The following is a 22,091-nucleotide window of genomic DNA, read 5'->3' as shown; positions in this document are numbered from 1 at the left end:
TGCCTCCTAATTGGCCTCACCAGGGAGTGACACTGCATGACGGGGGAGTGTGATTGGATGAATTCAGTTCAGTGGAGACCTTTTCATATTGGAACAAAAGAAAAACATCTTCCAAATATAGTTTAGTATTACATACCATTTCCAAACAGACATTGTATGTAATGCTTTTACACTGTAAAGCTTAGCAGAACCATCCATACCTCATAAAACCAATAACACGTTCACACTGTCATGCCAACCTGTGTGTGCGCGCAAAAGAGCGAGAGACCAGCATAAAAATGAACCCACAACCAAAACTGTGTTTGAGAAATATTTTCTTATTCAGATGTATAGCCAGTGAGAACAGACGTTTTAATGGAATACTTGGTTACAGTAGGAGAGCAGTAGAAAGACAGACACCAGACCACCTCAGTTACCATGGCATCCCTCAATAGTCAAACTAAGATAGACACATCAAAAGCTACCATAACGGATGGCAATAACTGTCCTCTAAAGGACACTTTTACTTAAGTCTACGACAAGCATGTTGTCATGTTTTGAAAAAGACACCATCAAGACATACTGATATAATTACTCTCGTGTAAAGGTATGAATTCATAGCTGAAATTAAAAATACTGCGTAGTGAGTGTGCGTATGGTAGTTTTAACTGAACTGCAGGAGAGGGCGGGTCTGCAAGTTGTAGGACGCTGGAGGGCAGTGCGACCTCAAAATCAGGGTGCTCGGCTTTGTTTGGGGAGATGGGGGGGGGTGTTGCCTCTCGCCGTTTACAACATCTTCCTCTTCTCAAACTCCTGTGGAGAGAGGGACAGAACAGAGGGGGGAAAGAGAGATTATTTATTCATGTGGATTCACACAGTTTGTTTACATCTGGAAGCTACAGGGGGAGGGGATGATGGGTGCTAGTAGTCCCCAAAAACGCACTTTCCTTTCTTCCCGGGGGTTGGGGGGGAGGAATGTCTTCATCACAAATGGCACCCCCATTCCCTACATGGTGCACTACTTTTGACCAGAGCCCGATGGGTGCCATTTGGGATGTAGACAATATATTTATCTCATCGGGGATTAATGAAGTACAAATACATTCAGAATTGTTATTTCAGATGCAGAGATAAATACCTTACAGACCGAATAAGGCGCTATGCAAGGCTCATATACAGTGTGGAATAGTCCAAACACAGAAAACATGTATATTCACACCAAAGCATCAAAATCCATAGGCATGTGACATGACAGGGAAAAAAATGTGAAAGCACATAACCAAAAGGATGAAGGAGAACATCACGCATGGGATGTCACCATTTACATACACCATTTCCTAAATATCAGCAGAGGAAGGGCGATAGAACAAATACTCTCCTTCCCTTCCTCCTAGAATTTCCAATTTCACAGAGGAAAAAGCTTATTTTATGCAAATGTCATTTATCAGGTCTGCAACAACAGATGCATGTTGCTGCACATTGGAAAAGGCCTTACTTTTAAAATACCTGGATGTCTACTGCCACCAAGTGGTTGAACAGATCTACTTTGGCTCAACACTCAACTTTGACACAGTGCTAGAGCAACTTGGCGGGGTGTGCATGTGTCATCTGTAATGTAATGCTCAGGAGTGTTAAGGGATGGGTTAAGTGGATCTGTACGCGCTGATCAAGGTCAGGCCCTTGACTTTCTGAGAAAGAGGAGAGAGAGCTGGAGGAGAAAGCGCATGGGGTTGAGCGGGGCTGTGTTAGGGCTTCATGGTGGCCCCGAGGCATCAGGCACTCTCTGATGGATGAAAGGAGGCAAAGGATGGAAAAATGGTCCACTCAGAGACTGTTCTGTCTGCTACCGCAAGTGGCACTGATGCACCAAGTCTGGTCCCGACAGGACCCTGATCAGCTCCTAACCCCAAGCCACTGCTAAATAGTTTACCAATAGCTACTCAAACTTACGCTTGACTCGTCACATACGCTGCTACTGCTTATTACCTGTCCTGTTGCCTAGTCATCCGTACCTATATGTACAGATCTGCCTCAATTACCTCGTACCCCTGCACATCGACTCGGGACCCCCTTGCCTAGTCATCCGTACCTATATGTACAGATCTGCCTCAATTACCTCGTACCCCTGCACATCGACTCGGGACCCCCTTGCCTAGTCATCCGTACCTATATGTACAGATCTGCCTCAATTACCTCGTACCCCTGCACATCGACTCGGGACCCCCTTGCCTAGTCATCCGTACAGATCTGCCTCAATTAACTCGTACCCCTGCACATCGACTCGGGACCCCATGTATATAGCCAAGTTATCATTACTCATTGTGGATTTATTCCTCGTGTCATTCTTTTTCTATTTTACTTTTCTATTTTTTGATGCATTGTTGGGAAGGGCCTGTAAAGTAAGCATTTCAATGTTGGTCTACACCAGTTTTTTTTTACAAAACATGTGACATAAAATTAGATTTGAAGAGGGCGAGAGAGCGAGCGAGAGATGCAAGAAGGATCGTCCTTGTGTGTGACAAATAGTCAGGAGGGGAGAGTGTCAAAGGTGCTCAAGACAGAAAGAAGGGGCGAAGCGGAGCAAGATGAGAGATGAGGGCAGGATGAAGGAGAGGGAGGGATGAAGAGTGCTGGTGTGCGACAGGGACATTTTGTCAAGAAGGGAGGCCATGAGAAAGAGTGAAAAATGGAGAGAGCAGCACACATGGGTGAATGGAGGTTTATGTGGGCTTGACAGAGTCTGCGTGGAATGCTAGGGGAGTGGAGTTTGCACTTTTGGATCTATTCTATCGGTGACAAGCAAGCTTAATCTAGCGCAGTTACAGTATTTGAAAGAAAATAAATACTTGAATCTAGGTGTGGACACAAGGGGAGCTTCACTGACCAAGCAAAAACACTAAAGGGTTGGGCATTGTACTGTACTGAGAGCTGAGCATGTTATACCAAACCAAACTACCCCCCACGGGCACTACTTTCTTTGTTTGCTCTGGTGTGTCGTGTGTATTATTACGCCGATTACAGCAGCCGCCAATGAGATTAACAGAGACGTATGAACACAATGGGCTGGGAAATTAACAGGCCGGGAAAGAGTTTTTCATCATTATGCGCAATGATTATGAATTAAACCAAAACAGTGCTACCACCGCACAAATCCATATCTGTGTGTTCGGGTTTGCCACACTGTGCTCGCTCGTAATGAAAGAATAAGATGATGAATGGGTGTAATACACACTTTAACTTTTTATACGTCTTGTTAAAACTGCCGTCCTCCGGTGATAAATTGAAATAAACAGGCAGCAGCAGCGGAGCTAAATTGCCCGCCCCGGCATCAACAGCCATGGTTATTAATTTCCCCCTTTCACCTCGCTGTTGCCTTTTGTTTATTACGTATTAAAAAAAGTTCAATCCCAAGTCCCACAACCTTGCTTGTTAACGAACCCAAACACTGAAAACATCAACAGACTCAAGTAGAAAAAAACTCAAAACGTACTCAACAAACAGTAAACTCTGTTTAGTTCGTAGTTTTTTAGTATATTTGAGGGAAGAGGCAGAGTTGGGATGTGGGACTAAAGTAACCCTTTTGCCGTCCTCCCCCAGCTGCGATGCGAGAACGGTACGGTCCGTTGCACCACTGAATGACAAATGTTCTCTCTCTACTGGTCTCACCCATAGAGTTGGCTAGAGGGCTCTTGAACCATGGAAAAGAGAGATGAGCTCTTTAATCCATATCTCTAGTCTCACCTTGAACATGGTGCTGCCCAGCTGGGCAGGGGACATGCTGACCACAACACCCGCCTGCTGTAGGGCGGCAATCTTCTCTTTGGCTCCGCCCTTGCCCCCTGCGATGATAGCACCGGCGTGACCCATCCTACGGCCCGGCGGGGCAGTGAGCCCGGCGATGAAAGACACCACAGGCTTGGCATTCGCTCCCTGGGGGGGGGGGGGGGGGGGAGAAAGAGCCCCAGTCACTCTTGTATTCTCAGACAAATAACAGAATAGACGCTGCAAAACAGACAAAATGTCTTCCTGTTAACAGCCCCTCTTAAATAGGCATTCTTAGATTATTATTATTAAAACAGATAGTGTAAAGTAAATGTTTTATTCACATTCATGTCAATACGATATTACATGCTCTGTCCAGATGTGTGTGAAAGAGTCAATGGATGGGCACACATACACCCTACACACACACACCCCTCCCTGCCATTTCATATGATCTCATTCTTGCAGAAGCAGGTAATTAGTCACACGGACACTGATTAGCTCTGGCCCCGTCCGCTCAGCTCGTCCTGATGGATGGCTAAATTCAACATTCGAGATAATCTTCCAGTGCTGGCGGGAGTGGAGAGAGAGCTAATATTTCACACTCAGGAATAACATCATACTGGGGATGAAAGACGTAAGGGTGGGGCTTGTTCATTAGGGCACGCGAAGGAAAACATTTTGAAAAATTAGCGTTTCCTATTAGACCAGGTACTGTCGTAACTACCCATTTCGGTAAAAAAAAAATCCAAATGAACACAATCCAGGCCTCTCTTCAGATGCTCTTTCTCGGGTACTTGCCTTGTGATAAGGCTCTCCCTCCATCTTTCTCTTGCGCCCTCTTTCTCTCCCTCATTCCGTTAACACGGCGTGTCAAACAAACTGGCTGACAAGCCAGGGAAGGTGGGCCTCCTGCCTATGGCTTTACTTCACTTCTACCATTTCAGCACAGGCGTTCCAAAATGGAGCGCTCCTGAAACTGGCAGGTAGGTACAGCAAGACGACTCCTATTCATTTCAACACGCTTGAAGACACTGGATAATTGTTTAAGCAGAGCAGCCAATCCGCTCGTCTCTCAGCCAAGAAAATCAATTTTAAAAAGTTTTATTTTATTTTTAAACCTGGCTAACAACGTACAGTATTAAGAAGAGATGGCTCTGAAAGCAAATGTTCACTGAACGGGGGAATATGACTACAATCAAGGGAAAAAAAGGTGCCGAGAGGATTCTAATTATTAGAGGTGAATGTTTCCTCTTGTAAGGTGGCCCAACATTTTTCCCTTTAAAATGGGTGAGATCGAGGGTGGCCATGCCGTCCTGCAGGCTTTTGTTCCACACCTGAATCTACTACTCAGCTGCTTTTCAGGACCTTGACGAGCTGAAGCAGGGCTGGAGCAAAAGCCTGAACATTCAGTAGCTCTCCAGGTGGAGGGATGGCCACCTCAGTTTCAGAATCTCTATTCACAATGCCTGTCCCTGTCCATACAATCTTATTCATTATGATCAACAAGTCAAAACTGATCCTGGATTCATCAATGCAAGCCCAATGCCGTTCCTCTAGCTAGGCCCTCAAGACTCCAGTTCCGGCACTCGCTTGTCCCGTCCTAATGAATTCACAACTTTGACAAAATGAACCATCCCCGTGTGCATCAACACTTAAATCTACCTAAACATGTTAGGCTGTAATTAGTCAATTAATGTTAGTCTTCCCTCAGAGAAGAAGTCGGTGCATAACAAGAGAAGCTGAATTAGCATTTGAATGTTCCCACCGCCTTTGTCCTCCATTGTTAACCGGGGAGATGCATTACTTTAGTAATGGAACGAGAGAGAAGAGGAGGAGAAGGTTGTTCCCCCACAGGAGGGGTGGAGCAGGAGACAGGGGTTGTTTCGAAAGGGGGAAGGAAGCCTTGCTGTATGCTCGAGGGTAGAGCCTCAATCTTGTCAGATTAAGACAAACAGACAATTACAAAATGTACGAGGCCCCCTGTTCACACACTAGATGTGAATGAGTCTGCTGCCTCACCTCTTTCTAAAATCACTCCCCTGCCCTCCTAGACAACAATTGGAGTGTGCTAGTGAATTACAAGGGCTTGGCGTCATGCGTAAAGCACCTAGGAGAGAGAGAGAATGCAAGAGCAGGGGCTAAGAGTCAGAGGATAAAATGAAAAAGGATTAAAGGATACGTTTAGTGTTCACGGAGGGTTAGCTGCCAAATACTCTACACCTGTCTCATTGGAAAGCATGGGCCCAACGGTGTTGGGTCTTAGTTAGCCGTTTCATTTTACAAATGCATGGAGACTGAATAATACTAGGTGGGATTTAGAAGTCTCAAAAAGAAAACAAGAGAATGAGACCTTCTGTAAAGGCGACTTACACAGAATAAAAATATAAAAAATGCAACATGCAACAATTCTGCATTTTTTACAGTTACAGTTCATAAGGAAATCAGTCAACTGAAATAAATAAATAAAGCCAAAATCTATTTCACATGACTGAGAATACAGATCTGCATCGGTTGGTCACAGATACCTTCTGCCTCATACAGTGTGACACCTCTCCTTCTCATAGAGTTGATCAGGCTGTTGATTGTGGCCTGAATGTTGTCCCACTCCTCTTCAATGGCTGTGTGAAGTTGCTGGATATTGGCAGGAACTGGAACACACGGTCGTACACGTCGAGCCAGAGCAACCCAAACAAGCTCAATGGGTGACATGTCTGGCGAGTATGCAGGCCATGGAAGAACAGAAACATTTTCAGCTTCCAGGAATTGTGTACAGATCCTCGCGACATGACCATAAATAAAATGCAATTGTGTTGGTTACCCGTAGTTTATGCCTGCTCATACCAAAACCCCACAATGAGGCACAACGTTGACATCAGCAAACCGCTTTGCCCACACGACACCATCTTCCCGGTACAGTTGAAAACGGGATTCATCAGTGAAGAGAACTTCTCCAGTAGTTTGTGCAGAAATTTTTGGGTTGTGCAAACCCAGTTTATCAGCTGTCCGGATGGCTAGTCTCAGACGATTCCACAGGTGAAGAAGCCAGATGTGGAGGTCCTGGACAGGCGTGGTTACACGTGGTCTGCTGGTTGGACATACTGCCAAATTCTCTAAAATGACGTTGAAGGCGGCTTGTGGCAGAGAAATGAACATTCAGTTCTCTGGCAACAGCTCTGTTGGGCATTTCTGTAGTCAGCATGCCAATTGCACACTCCCTCAAAACTTGAGACATCTGCCTCCCGGGCTTTGTCGCAGACAGCCGAGAACAGAAAACGGCGCACAATTGGCCCAGCGTCGTCCGGGTTAGGGGAGGGTTTGGCCAGCCGGGATGTCCTTGTCCCATCGCACTCTAGCGACTCCTGTGGCGGTTGTACGGTTGCACTCTAGCGACAACACTGTCACCAGTTGTACGGCGTTTCCTCCAACACATTGGTGCGGCTGGCTTCCGGGTTAAGTGAGCAGTGTGTCAAGAAGCAGTGCGGCTTGGCAGGGTTGTGTTTTGGCGGACAACATGGCTCTCGACCTTCGCAACAATGGAACAAGACTAACTACCAATTGGATACCACAAAATGGGGAGAAAAAGTGTTAAAGAAAAATCATAAGAAAACTTGAGCCATCTGAGGCATTGTGTTGTGTGACAACTGCACATTTTAGAGTGGCCTTTTGTCCCCAGCACAAGGTGCACCTGTGTAATGGTCATGCCGTTTAATCAGATTCTTGATATGCCACACCTGTTAGGTGGATGGATTATCCTGGCAAAAGAGAAACAATCACCAACGGTGATGTAAACAAATGTGCAATTATTATTATTATTTTTTCAGTTCATGAAACCAACACTTTACAAGTTGCCTTTATATTTTTGTTCAGTATATTAAAACAGACAGGTTGGAAAGCAGCCCACAGTTAGAGGAATAGTTTTAATATGTAGGCCATGCAATGACCTCTAAAGTGTGTACTAATTTTAGCTCTGCGAAATGAAAAACATCAGTGCAACTTTTGGGTGCATAGATCTCCCTTTTAAAGCTCCTCTTTTGTAAATGAGTTGATTGTCTATTTTTAATCCATCCCATCCCTTGTATTTGGCACATTATGTCAAGTGTTACACTTTTAATAAAGACTGATTCGACAATTTGATCTCCATCCCCTAAACTTCAATCGTGTACAAGTGCTCACCAAATGGCTGATCGCGATCTTCAAGACATTTCCAAAAATGTCTGTAGACAGGCCAATGAATGAGAAAGGTTTTTTTTAAATCTGAGAAGTAGATCTCTGCCTTCTTTTTGACTGGGAAAATGATCTTAACTCAGAAAAGGTTGGTGATCACTGCTTTATACCAACCCTATTTCAACAGTCTTTACCCAGCACAACCAAACCTCTGCCAACCTTAAAGAATATTTATAGACAAATTACTTAAAACATGCAGGTAAAATGTTGTACAACTTATGAGAATTTACTAGATGTAATAACGTGTTTTCATAAGGCTTAAGTGACATTATCTTATGTCTATGTATCAAAATGTCAACTGACTCAAAATCAATTTAAGACCAAGAGCTCCGCTGTCTGCCCTGTCTTCCGTAATGGAATCGATACGAGGCCGTCGTTAACAGTGGCGACGTCTCAAATGCACCCTAGTCCCTAAATAATGCACTACTTTTGACCAGAGTCTTATGAGCCCTGGTCAAAAGTAGTGCACTATACAGAGAATAGGGTTACATTTGGGATGCACTCAGGGGACATCTACTACATCTCTTCCAGGAAGATAAAGTTCAATTCATGTAATGTTGCCTGACCGTTCATTGATCATGTCCTCTGCATATTTCACACCAAACCCTCATTTGTAATCTGTCCAGTGTGATGAAATTCATTAAGGGGCGGTCCCAAATGGCACCCTACTCCCTACCACACTACTTTTGACCATGGCCCGGGCTTTGGTTGAAAGTAGTGCACTATATAGGAAATAGGGTGCCATTTGGGATGCATCCTAGGATGATGTGTCTGCTGTAACTAATAGATTGACGGGTTTGAAGGTTTTTCATCTGTGCAGAAAGAGATCATTTTGAAATGTCAATCTATACTGGTAAGGGCATACCAATGTGATATTGTATTCTACTTTTCATCAGTCCCAAATGGCACCCTATTCCCTAGTGTAATTGTATTGTACTTTTCATGTAAGTGTCTGAAAATATGCCGAGCTGATCTTATGACGAATTAGAGTCAAATAAATGTATTTGTGTGCATGTTGTAGATTCAAAAATGCAATACTGACAATAGTATTTGTGTTAGGGTTGGGCAGTATTCAGATTTTCATACCGTATTACTGGAAGTGCACACAGGGAGCTCTATTTCTAAATAAATACATTTTGTATTTATTTTTGAAGCACAACATTTTTTAAAATTTTTTTAGGCAATATGGATCTTGCCATCTAGCCACTTAGCTAGCAAACCAAATGCATAGATGGAGCCCTGAGCTGGATTTAATTTACTTGGCAAATACATGGTTAACTTAGTTATAACTTTGTTTTCTGAAAAACCTGGGAATTTTGGGAAAGCTACCGACATTTTGCAATCCTAGAAAAGAAAATGTCTGATGCATGGAATTGTTCAATGAGAATCTAAAGAGAGGAACGTCAATTTAGGGCTGGCTTTGCATTCAGTGTTCTCATTTCTCAACGTTGACAGAACAGCAGCCCAGATGAAACAATTTCAGGCTTTTGGTTAAACTGCTGCCTCTGTGTGGAGCGTTGAACACCAATCGACTTTCTGAGAACTACCCGCGGCTTACACGCTCAAATTGGATGAGCCGGTTTGTACATGAGGAAGGGAGAGAGGCTGCGTCCCAACTGGCACTGTAATCCCCATGTAGTGCACTACTTTTGACCTGGTCCCAAAGGGCTCTTGTCAAAAGAAGAACACTATTAGGAAATAGGGTGCCATTTTGGCCTTGGCCAAAGAGTTGTTCTCCCGACACAGAGGGTGGTGAGAGAGAGATTTGCATGCATTAGGGCAGCAGAAAGCACATCAAATTCATATTTATCTGCTGAACACCTGACACAGACAAACCGCATAGTGTGTGCACACATACGCGTCACAAAAATCTCCTTGCTCAATCAAAATTCTGTGTCTTGACAAATCTAGAGGGCAACACACACACTTGGCAATAACTGTCGCTGAAAGGCACTTAACCACTTTTCAAGCCTTGCATAATTCACCAGCCATGCTCCAATCGTCAGTCTCTCACACACCTGCCTGGAAAGTGTCAATCAAAGGTGTGTGCCGTATTCTGCACCATGAACCCTTAACCCTCTCCCTCACTGGAAGTACATGCACTCTAGCTCACACCCTCAGCCTATCCAGAACCCAAGGTCCATTATCAGGTGGAAATACAGTGTCTTACTATACTTGAGGACTTTTGGGAACCAACAATTGTTTCCTATTGACAATCCTATTTTCCCTAACACTAATTCTAACCATAAAATAGCCTTTTTACAAGTGAGGACCGGCAAAATGCCTCACTTCTCTGAATTGTAGTTAGTTTACCATTCTTGTGAGGACTTCTGGTACTCAGAAGTATAGTAGAAATGCGTCCACTCGCAAACAAGTTTTGGAACTGGGGGCTCGGTGTGTGCCCTCCTGAGGGCAGAATCAAAGCGATGAAAGTACCTGACAGAACCACTCATCTTTCCAAAAGGGTCTGAATGATTCACGAAAGCACTGGTGGACCATTGACAAAGTGTTAACAGTCTGGTAGCATGTTAATGTGTGTGTCTCCTCTTACAGAGTTGTGCTGTTTGAGGTAATCGGCAGCATTCTCCTCGGCGTTGCCGCCGATCTCGCCGATCAGGATGATGCCGTCAGTCTTGGGGTCCTGCAGGAACACCTCCAGGCAGTCGATGAAATTTGTCCCATTGAAGGGGTCCCCACCGATGCCTGAACAAAAACCACACAAACCATTAGAACACAGTTACGCTGCTTATATCCATAAGATGGATGTCAGATGTGACCGTAGGCATAGAGTACAATGTACTTGTCATTTTTCTTTTTGATTTAATATGTCACTAGGAAAGTGTTATGTACGCATTAAAAATAACTACACTGAGTGTACAAAACATTAGGAGCGCTTTCCTAATATTGAGTTGCACTCTTTTTCGCCCTCAGAACAGCCTCAATTCGTCAGGGCATGGACTCTACAAGGTGTCGAAAGCATTCCACAGTGATGCTGGCCTATGTTGACTCCAATGCTTCCCACAGTTGTGTCAAGTTGGCTGGATGTCCTTTGGGTGGTGGGCCATTCTTGATACTCACGGGAAACTGTTGAGCATGAACAACCCAGCAGTGTTGCAGTTCTTGACACAAACCAGTGCACCTTGTACTTACTATCATACCCCGTTCAAAAGGCACTTAAATATTTTGTCTTGCCAATTCACCCTCAAGTCTCAATTGTCTCAAGGCTTAAAAATCCTTCTTTAACCTGTCTCCTCACCTTCATTTATACTGGTTGAAGTGGATTTAACAAGGAGCATTCAACAAGGGATCACAGCTTTCACCTGGTCAGTCTCATGGAAAGAGCAGGCGTTCCTAATGTTTTGTAAACTTAGTGTACAGTGTCTTCAGAAAGTATTCAGTCAGACCCCTTGACTTTTTACAAATTTTGTTACGTTAGACTTATTCTAAAATGGATAGAGAAAATAAATCCTCAGCAATCTACACACAATACCCAATAATGGCAAAGCGAAACCAAGTTTTTTGAAATGTATTTGAAATACAAAAAAAACAATACCTTATTGTTACAGGAATTAAATTCCTATTTGTTTTAATACCCATTTAAAATTAGACACTGTCAATTCCTAAGAATTTGTAAGACTCTTATTTGCATAAAATGGACAGAGACCAGTCTCAAAATCAATCAGCAGCATTCATTCTCGAGAGTACTGAACATGATACAGTTTACCACAGGTTATAAACTGAAAATGTCGTCATTAGTTTTCGAACTGTCCCGTCTCTTCTTCACCCTGGTACAAAGGCTGTATAGACCTTCCCACATCGTCTCTCCCTACTTAGATCATTTACGACCGAGCCAAGGTCTGCCTGTGTAGATAGGCATTATAGCCAGTCTGACTATAAGTTCATTCATTTCTACCAAGGAACAGACAGTCATTGTTATATTTCTTGATTGTAATTACACACATTATATTCAGTACTAGGATAAAAAGAAAATTCATACATCTATACAGTAACATAATGGTATTCTGATTAGTCAGTCCTGATTGAAATGTATACATAATTAGTCATTATTGATAAAAAATCCCTTAACACTTATTTACATAACTATTCATACCCTTTGCTATGAGACTCGAAATTGAGCTCAGGTGCATCCTGATTTCATTGATCATCCTTGAGATGCTTTGACAACTTGATTCGAGTCTACTTGTGGTAAATTAAATTGTTGGACATGATTTGGAAAGGCACACACTTGTCTATAAGGTCCCACAGTTGACAGTGCATGTCAGAGCAAAAAACAAGCCATGAGGTTGAAGGAATTGTCCGTAGAGCTCCGAGAAAGGATTGTGTCAAGGCACAGATCTGGGGAGGGGTACCAACATTTTTTGCAGCATTGAAGGTCCCCAAGAACACAGTGGCCTCCAGCATTCTTAAATGGAAGAAGTTTGGAACCACCAAGACTCTTCCTCGAGCTGGCCGCCCAGCCAAACTGAGCAATCAGGGGAGAAGGGCCTTGGTCAGGGAGATGACCAAGAACCCAATGGCCACTCTGATAGAGCTCCAGAGTCATTTGTGGAGATGAGAGAACCTTCCAGAAGGACAACCATCTCTGCAACAGTCTACTAATCCAGGCCTTTATGTTAGTGGCCAGACGGAAGCAGCAGCTCAGCAAAACACACATGACATCCTGCTTGGAGTCTGCCAAAAGGCACCTAGACTCTCAAACCATAAGAAACAAGATTCTCTGGTCTGATGAAACCAAGATTGAACCCTTTGGCCTGAATGCCAAGCGTCACATCTGGAGGAAACGGGGCACCATCCCTATGGTGAAGCATGGTGGTGGCAGCATCATGCTGTGGGGATGTTTTTCAGTGGCAGGGACTGGGAGACTAGTCAGGATCAAGAGAAAGAGCAAAGTACAGAGAAATCTTTGATGAAAACCTGCTGCAGAGCACTCAGCACCTCAGACTGGGGCGAAGGTTCACCTTCCAACAGGACAACGACCCTAGGCCCACAGCCAAGACAACGCAGGAGTGGCTTTGGGATAAGTCGTTGAACGTCCTTAAGTGGCCCAGCCAGAGCCCAGACTTGAACCCGATCAAACATCTCGGGAGAGACCTGAGAATAACTGTGCAGCAATGCTCCCCATCCAACCTGACAGAGCTTGAGAGGATCTGCAGAGAAGAATGGGAGAAACTCCCCAAATACAGGTGTCCCCAAGCTTGTAGCGTCATACCAAAGAAAACTCAATACTGTAATCGCTGCCAAAGAAGCTGTAACAAAGTACTGAGTAAAGTGTCTGAATTCTTATGTAAATTTTTTATATATATATATATATATATATTTATATATAAATTAACAAGAATGTATACAAACTTGTTTTTGCTTTGTCATTATGGGGTAATGTGTATAGATTGAGGAGGGGGGGGAAAAGGATTTAATCAATTTTAGAATAAGGCTGTGACGTAACAAAAAGTCAAGGGGTCTGAATTCTGTCAGAAGGCGCTGTATTTTGTCTATACCAGGGGTGGACAACTAGCAGACCTTTTTGTAGTCCCGCAGAAAAAAACTTCTCTCATGGCAAAGTGTAGAATTGCATTAAATTACTCTAAAACGTCAGAATATTCTCTCTGCTGAAATTTTCCTTTGGGCTCTCAAAAGGCTAGGGCCGGCTTTGACCGCATGGGTGGGTACGCAGACCAGCGAGCCACTGAGGCTCCTCATTATCAGTTCAGATGTGTTAGTGGCTCCCACCCCATCAAAGTTGTATATCGATGGTTTATAAATTTGCAGTATATTTATATCATAACGTTTAGTCCCACGTACCGATGCAGAGAGACTGTCCCAGGCCAACTTGTGTAGTCTGGTGCACAGCTTCGTATGTGAGAGTTCCCGACCTTGAGACAATGCCTGAAAGATAAGGAGAGAATGAGGACAAGTTCCAATTCTCTTAACAAGCATCCTTCCCTTTTCCCCTTCTTGAGCGGTAAGGAGGAAGAATGCATTTAAGTATGGGAAAGGACCTGTATTTATACTGTATGGGTGCGGCCCAAATTGCACCCTATTGCCAGGTTCTTATTTGTCCAGAGTAAATAACCCACGGACACTAGAGATGCTTTAACCAAGTTAATTCTTCCCAAAGGTTCTGTACAGCTGTAATCCGACAGCAAAACATTTCTCTCCATCAAAGTTATTTACATCCTACTTAAGACACTCCCTCTCTCCAATCCTTAGTTTATGCCCAACAGGAAGAAGGTAACCAGATACTAAACCATGATTACTCCCTTAAGGGGAACTGACCTCACCCCTCACCTCAACCCCTCCTTCACCTAATCCACAGATATCCACCTGTCTTCCCTATATCAACACGTTGCTCTCCTCTCCTCCATCAAACACATGTCAAAGCCTTCTGGCTTTCTACAGAGAACCCTTAACTTCTGACATAAAGCCCATTCTCTCCCACTCTTTCTATTCAAGGCTTCTTCTCTATCATCTATTTAATATCTCAATGTTCAAAATGTCAAACCCAACACTATACAGTGCAATACGTTTGACTGGAGCCCCATAGACTATAGTGAATAGGGTGCCATTAGGGACGCACACTGTATGCCTTTGCAATGAGCAGCAAGTGGTCGAGGATGTCAGTGCAGCGATGCAGCTCCCCAGCAGTCACTCCATCACTACACCAGTGCAGGCTGGTGGGAGGAGCTAGAGGAGGATGGGTTCATTGTAATGACTGGAATGGAATAAAAAGGAACAGAGTCAAATATGTGGTTTCCATATGTTTGATAGCGTTCCATTAATTCCATTCCAGACGTTACAATGAGCCAGTCCTTCTATAGCTCCTCCCACCAGCCTCCAACGCACCTGGAGAAACATTTGCTATGGCTGCGTCTGATGCCTAGTGCCTACAGGGCAGCAGCACTGACATCTTCACAAACTGTCTGCCGTGAGACAGTGAAGAAAATAAACCGCCTGTTCGCTCGCCGAGCAACTAGCGTGGATAGCCACATGGGCAGAGGTCCTTTCTCCTTCTCATTCTCCCGATTCAACTACACGCATGTCATTTTGGAGACTGAAGCATGTATCGTGGGATCTCTAACCTACTGGTAACTTTCCATAAGAAACAGAACAAGCCGTTGGTCTGTCAACATTATGACACTGCTGCCAAGTAAAAGCGGATTTTATTCAATGAGTCACTGAGATGAATGCAAGTGAGCCAGGCAAAAATATCTCACCAATCCTTCCTTTCTTGTGAATGTGGCCCGGCATGATCCCGATTTTGCATTCTCCCGGCTGCAAAATAGGAAAACACAAAGTTGATACCAAAAGTGTGTGTGTGTTCTAGCCTCTTACGTTGATCATTCTAGAGCAGTGTCTGCCGATGAGGCGCGTAGTGCCCTGGCGCAGCAGCTTGTGTGTGTGTGTGTGTATGTATATATATATATATATATATATATATATATATATATATATATATGTGTTCTTACATTAATAACTCCAGGGCAGTTGGGGCCGATCAGGCGGGTGGTGCTCTGGCGCAGCAGCTTGTGTTTGACCTTGACCATGTCCTGCTGGGGGATGCCCTCTGTGATGCACACCACCAGGGGCATGCCGGCATCAATGGCCTCAATGATGGCGGCACCCGCGAACGGAGGGGGCACATAGATCACTGTGGCCTCTGCCCCGGTGCCCTCTCTTGCCTGTAGGTGCGGACAGAGGGACATGGTGAATTTAGGGCTTGCTATTCATCAATGTATGCATTTAATTAACCATTTCTTAACAAGGCAAGTCAGTTGAGAACCAGGTCTCGCTTAGGGCTGAATAAGACAAGAGACAAGAAATAGCGGAACACATTTAACCTCCTTGACAGAGTTGAAGACGGGCACGCCGAGGTGTGTCCTCCCCCCCTTGCCGGGGGATACGCCACCGACTAGCCGGGAGCCATAGTCGATTGCCTGCTGGCTGTGAAACGTCCCCTAGAGAAGGAGAGGAGGAAGAATCAGAGAGAATCAGCTAGTCCCAATCCACCCAGTCGTTTCTCACTTGACCTTAGCCCACTTCAATGTTTGATTGCAGATCTGTAAGATGGAAGCAATATTGTGGAGTTCCTTCAGTTCAAAGGATTAGGGCCAAGGGGATGGGAGGCAGCGGCTGACTGTGATAGATGGAGCGGGGAGTTGTCCAGGTCACTTGCGGCACCAATCGCAAACCTTGAGATATCATTAAAGCCAGGTATAAGGGAATGAGGAGAACAGGCCTGCCATCCACCATTAATCAATGGGGCAGAATGGTGCCCAGTGCCCGCTGAGGGAGGGGGCACGGGAATCAAGCTGACATGGATGGGCACACGGACACTGCCAGCATATTAAAACTAGGTACAACAGCAGGTAAATCAAGGACTATGTGAATGGTTGTCAGAGAGGAGATTTGGTAAATGATATTCAAGTATTAGACTTTGTCTAATTGTCACTTAGTTTCCCACTGACCTAAATGCATGACTAAGTAAAAATTCTACTTAAATGTAAGTTAGGATTCGCCTGTAAGTGAAAGGGGCTTAGGTTGGCATCACATACAATCAGTTTAAATCTAACTCAGGCACACTAAACGACCATAATCAATGGCCTTGTCTCTGTATTTCAAGAGGTCATCAATAAAAAAGCATTTTTTCTTTTTAAATCACTCACAGTCCCAACTTTACTTTTTCAGGGACACCGAGTCCAATAATGTGTCGTAATATTATTAATTTTCAACCTGCCAAGTTCCATCAGCCTTCTCAGTTAATAATTACAGAGGCTGTCTAGAAACGCTATAGATAAGTGGCTACGAGGGCCAACTACGACACGTCCAAATCAATGACCCTAATGTTAAAACTATAATTACCAGCAGTAAAGAGAAAGGAAAGACTGAGCCAGCACTTTTTTTCCCCTCGCAACGCAGATATCTTTACATTTCAATATTTCTTCCCTCCGCCAGTCTCATCTTTTTTCTTCCTCTGTTCATTTATAATGCAACGTCTGCTCACTTTGCTCTTTTCTCTGGTGGTGGCGGTCCTAGCGATCATCCACTAATGAGCGGACAATGAATTTGAAGTATGGTTTGCTTATCAAGCCACGGAGGAAAGTCAGTGCGCAGCAGCAGCAACACTTGAGTCATTGCTCAGCCCTTTCTAATTAGCATGACTATTCATTAGAATAACTATATTTAATAACCCTATATTAAGAGTTGTTGGGGGGGGGGGGTATTAACCTACAAGGTGGAAGAGGAGAGAGTTGTTCGCTTGTTGGACAATGATGCCGATACTCTTCTTTTGACTGGGCCTACCATCCTCACATAAGACAATATTGGGGAACGAGATTATGCTGTCATTTATCCGGGGATAAAGTGCTCAGTTGCAGATAAACTAGCTACTGTGCTACTGTAGGTAGATCGTCAACTATGTCTGTTGACAGTGAAACACAACCCTGATTGGGTTATCTATTGACAGTGAAACACAATAACCCAATCAGGGTTGTGTTCATTCTGCACCAAACGGATGAAAGCAGACAGACAGAGGGACTACCCGGACTTGTTCAATAGGAAATGCACATTTTCAATAATTTCCTTTGAGTGCCGTAACGAACACAACCCAGTTGAATGCAGACAGCAGCCGGTGTCGGCCAGGTGTTGTGTAGCCGACATACCTGCTTCCCTGTGAAGCCTTGGCAAATGACCTTGGTGTCTTTATCAATGTAGAGGTTCTTTCTTGAAGCAGTATAACAGCTCCTTACTCCATTTTGCTGCACTGCAAACGGAGACAGGAGGAGAGGTGACATTTCACACACACAGGTGACATTTCCAAAAAACTCTATTGTCATGATGGAAAGGGGAGAAGGATTGCCATCTAGGAGACAGTCCAGTGTTGTTGCCTGAGCTGTTGTCACATGTGCCTCTGATTACTTTAAATCAAACAGACCTGATAGGCTCTGGGCCTATGTTCCAAAACTTACAGTAGAACTGTCAGCAGTAAAACACACATACATTATCCAAGCATAGTGGTCTATGTAGCGTGTTTTTGCTCTTTTCTCTCATGATTGATATTGAAAGGCAGGGAAAGGGGGATACCTAGTCAGTTGTACAACTGAACGCATTTAACTGAAATGTGTCTTCGCTACATATTCGTCGCCAGAACCACTGGCTCCAGGTCATCTACAAGTCCATGCTAGGTAAAGCTCCGCCTTATCTCAGCTCACTGGTCACGATGGCAACACCCACCCGTAGCACGCGCTCCAGCAGGTGTATCTCACTGATCATCCCTAAAGCCAACACCTCATTTGGCCGCCTTTTGTTCCAGTTCTCTGCTGCCTGTGACTGGAACGAATTGCTCACCAACTTCAAACATCTGCTATCTGAGCAGCTAACCGATCGCTGCAGCTATACATAGTCTATCGGTAAATAGCCCACCCATTTTTACCTACCTCATCCCCATACTGTTTTTTTAAAATGTACTTTTCTGCTTTTTTGCACACCAATATCTCTACCTGTACATGACCATCTGATCATTTATCACTCCAGTGTTAATCTGCAAAATTGTAATTATTCGCCTACCTCCTCATGCCTTTTGCACACAATGTATATAGACTCTCCTTTTTTTCTACTGTGTTATTGACTTGTTAATTGTTTACTCCATGTGTAACTCTGTGTTGTCTGTTCACACTGCTATGCTTTATCTTGGCCAGGTCGCAGTTGCAAATGAGAACTTGTTCTCAACTAGCCTACCTGGTTAAATAAAGGTGAAATAAATAAATAAAAATAAACAATTTAACCCAACCCCTCTGAATCAGAGGTGTGGGGGACTGCCTTAATCGACAACCTGCTGTTCCCCAGGTGTGGATATCTGCCTTGCTCAGGGGCAGGAAGACAGATTTTTACCTTGTCAGCTCGGGAATTTGATCCAGCAACCTTTTGGTTACTGGCACAATGCTCCTACCCGCCATAATAAGCCTATGAATGGCATTAGTCTGTACAGTTCTGTATGACAGTCATGGTGAGATTATTATTTCACAAAAGGCAAGTTATAAATAAGGGAAATGAAACAAATGACCATGAACGTGTATAGTAATCTACAGACATTTGTGAGACTCAGAAGTGGAAGCGGAAATTCTGCTATTTGGCCATGAAGGGTTGCTTAAACAGAGGGCAACATGGTTGCATGTAACGTTCATTTGCTAGCTAACAGTTAACACTTCATGTTGTTGTTTGTCCTCCATTTGTGTTGAGCATTGAACTAAACTGAGGCAGAAAATAAATTTTTAAAAACATTGATAGGATCTGATAGGCTACTGATTGATAAGGTTATTTTCAGGCTTCTGCTCAGGAGCAGCTGGTCCACAGAATTAGCCAAGAATCCTATGAGCTTTTGACCTATGCTATTTCTATGAGCTGGTCAATGTGTAGCTAGCAGATTATAACAGGTTTATGTGATACTACTAATGTGATACTACGTTAGCCGTTACAGGATAGGTGCTGTTTGGCGTAGCACAGAATTTGAAACCAACCTTAACGATACCATCTTCGTTCTCGATTCGGCCAAACGTATCGCCAAGTTAAGTCGAAAATTATCTGTGCTATGCCAAACATGAACTTACTTATCCGGTAACGGTTAATGGAGCATTGCCTTAGCCTATTGCTATTGTATAGCAATGAAATGCTAGAAACAATTGAGTAAAGAGAAGAGACGGAATGGATGGGTGACTTAAGTCGTTCCATACCAACCAACCAGTGTTGGAGTAGTGAACTACATGTAGTTCAACTAGTAATTGAACTACATTTTGGTGGTAACGTTAGTTGTACTAAATTCAAATATAGGTAACGTTAGAGTTGTCATCAGTTAATTTTTTTCCCATGTGGCAGTGTAGCTAACTACTAAAACGTCAGTACTTTTTTAGCAAAAAGAAAAGTAAATGGGTTCAGTAGTCAATAATTTCCTTAATTGTTCGGCATCACTGCATCAGACCTGCCTAATTCCCACTCTAAACAGCTTTGTGTTTAATATGCTAATGTACGGATGTGAAATAGTTAGCGGTGGTGCGCGCTAAATAGCGTTTCAATCGGTGACGTCACTTGCTCTGAGACCTTGAAGTGTCTTGCTCTGCAAGGGCCGCGATTTTTGTGGAGCGATGGGTAACGATGCTTCGTGGGTGACTGTTGTTGATGTGTGCAGAGGGTCCCTGGTTCGAGCCCGGGTATTGGCGAGGGGACGGTTTAAAGTTATACTGTTACATTGATGCTGTTGACCCGGATCACTGGTTGCTGCGGAAAATGAGGAGGTCAAAAGGGGGGTGAGTGTAACGAATGTGAAATAGCTAGCTAGTTAGCGGTGGTGCGCGCTAAATAGCATTTAGCTCAGAGCAAGTGACGTCACCGATTGAAATGCTATTTAGCGCGCACCAACGCCAACTAGCTAGCTATTTCACATTCGTTACACTCACCCCCCTTTTGACCTCCTCCTTTTCCGCAGCAACCAGTGATCCGGGTCAACAGCATCAATGTAACATTATAACTTTAAACCGTCCCCTCGCCAATACCCGGGCTCGAACCAGGGACCCTCTGCACACATCAACAACAGTGCTCGCAAAGGGCCGCGGCTTTTGTGGAGCGATGAGTAACGATGCTTCGTGGGTGACTGTTGTGCAGAGGGTTCCTGGTTCGCGCGAGGGGACGATCTAAAGTTATACTGTTACACTAAATCACACACTTAACATATCATATCATCTATGATATCATATATGTACAGGTGCAGTGATGTGAGAGCTGCTCTGACAGCTGGTGATGGAGATGAGTCTCCATTTAAGTAAACCATTTAAATTTAATGTATACTAAAGCTGTTTCTTTCAGAGTGAAATCATTGGTAGCTTGGTTAACTCTTTTCAGAGTACTAGTAGCTTCCCCCAACACTGCAACCAACATACCCTGTAGCTACTTCCATATAAAGAGATGTAAATCACAAATGGAAAGCTTTACTAGCTGGTTGCAGCGTACAATACAACGGGGGAGTAACGTTAGGTGGCATTAGCTTACCAAGCTACCAAAACAACTACATGACAGATACAGTATAGCTAACTACATGTCCTAATCTCGTTTATATAATTGACATGCTAAATATAAAGCCTAAAGGACAAGCACGGTCAAAGTTCAGTAGTTCGGACTGTGGCCTGGAAATTGATGCGCTATCAGCATGCTAAAAGAGTTAGCCAGTATAGATGTACGAGGGCTGAGTGCCATGGCTACCCTATGAGCAAGAACCAACAAATCCCGTGCAAAACGTGCTCCGTGAAGCACTTAATTTACCAGAAACTAAACATTGAATACTTTTAAGGAGAACACATATGTTGTTCTACTTACAGAGCAGCCGGGCAAACAATCTACTATGCGACATCTCCGGTCATTCACCAATGACACCGGAGGCTAGGGACCTAAACGTAGAAGGCAAAGGGCTGACTATAAATATGCCCAACTAAAAAAATGTGTTGCAAAAATGTTTGGACTTGTTCAACCGAGATACCAATGAAATATGTTGTCATTATACCAATTATTTAAGTCTCTGACAAAATTAGTACAACCAGTGAGATGGAATTTTCTCAAGGCAAATATTCAAGGTTGGCTTTAAACAGCAAAGAATTCTGGATAGTGGAGTTCAATCACTTTCATCATGAACTCGGATGAGGCCTGCATGCCTCATATACTAGAGTGCGTGTTAAGCCCATCATAGAAATCCCAAGGGTAAAACCTGCTATGGAAATGTGATTCTTAGGGTGAACAAAAATGTAAAAGCAACATGCAACAATTTCTATTTTTTTACTGAGTTACAGTTCATACCAGGAAATCAAGAAATTTAAATGATTTCAGTAGGCCCTAATCTATGTATTTCACATAATTTAATAAATGCCATTTAGCAGACGCTTTTACCCAAGGCGACTTACAGTCATGCATGTCATGGGCTCCCGAGTAAAACTGCCTCTCAGTGCAAGAGGTATCATTGCAGTCCCTGGTTCAAATGCATCACATCCAGCTGGGATTGGGAATCCGATAGGGCAGCGCACAATTGGCCCAGCGTCATCTTGGTTTGGCCAGGGGTAGGCCGTCATTGT

At 43.8% G+C, this 22,091-nt stretch overlaps 1 protein-coding gene across 1 annotated transcript; it reads right to left on the bottom strand.

The window, feature by feature from the left end:
- Positions 1-297: 297 nt before the first annotated feature.
- On the bottom strand, positions 298-21,439 carry LOC139418795 (succinate--CoA ligase [ADP/GDP-forming] subunit alpha, mitochondrial). Its single transcript, XM_071168505.1, has 9 exons — positions 21,346-21,439; positions 17,646-17,746; positions 15,825-15,941; positions 15,453-15,665; positions 15,201-15,258; positions 13,789-13,872; positions 10,520-10,671; positions 3,721-3,909; positions 298-792 (listed from the first exon to the last, which is right to left on the bottom strand). Exons 1-9 carry the CDS (start codon positions 21,377-21,379, stop codon positions 766-768), a joined length of 975 nt encoding a protein of 324 aa, XP_071024606.1. The 5' UTR covers positions 21,380-21,439; the 3' UTR covers positions 298-765.
- Between the last annotated feature and the right edge of the window lie 652 nt (positions 21,440-22,091).

This window comes from Oncorhynchus clarkii, chromosome 10, assembly GCF_045791955.1.
Source record: "Oncorhynchus clarkii lewisi isolate Uvic-CL-2024 chromosome 10, UVic_Ocla_1.0, whole genome shotgun sequence".
Lineage (NCBI taxonomy): Eukaryota > Metazoa > Chordata > Actinopteri > Salmoniformes > Salmonidae > Oncorhynchus > Oncorhynchus clarkii.
This window is presented reverse-complemented; position numbering and strand designations above follow the sequence as displayed.

Excerpts from the sequence above, each read along its gene's own strand:
- LOC139418795 (XM_071168505.1), bottom strand. The coding sequence starts at position 21,379 with ATGTCGCATAGTAGATTGTTTGCCCGGCTGCTCT. Across the intron at positions 17,747-21,345 it reads ATTGTTTGCCCGGCTGCTCT|TGCAGCAAAATGGAGTAAGG; the intron begins GTAAGTAGAACA and ends CTCCGTTTGCAG. Across the intron at positions 15,942-17,645 it reads AAGGCTTCACAGGGAAGCAG|GGGACGTTTCACAGCCAGCA; the intron begins GTATGTCGGCTA and ends CTCCTTCTCTAG.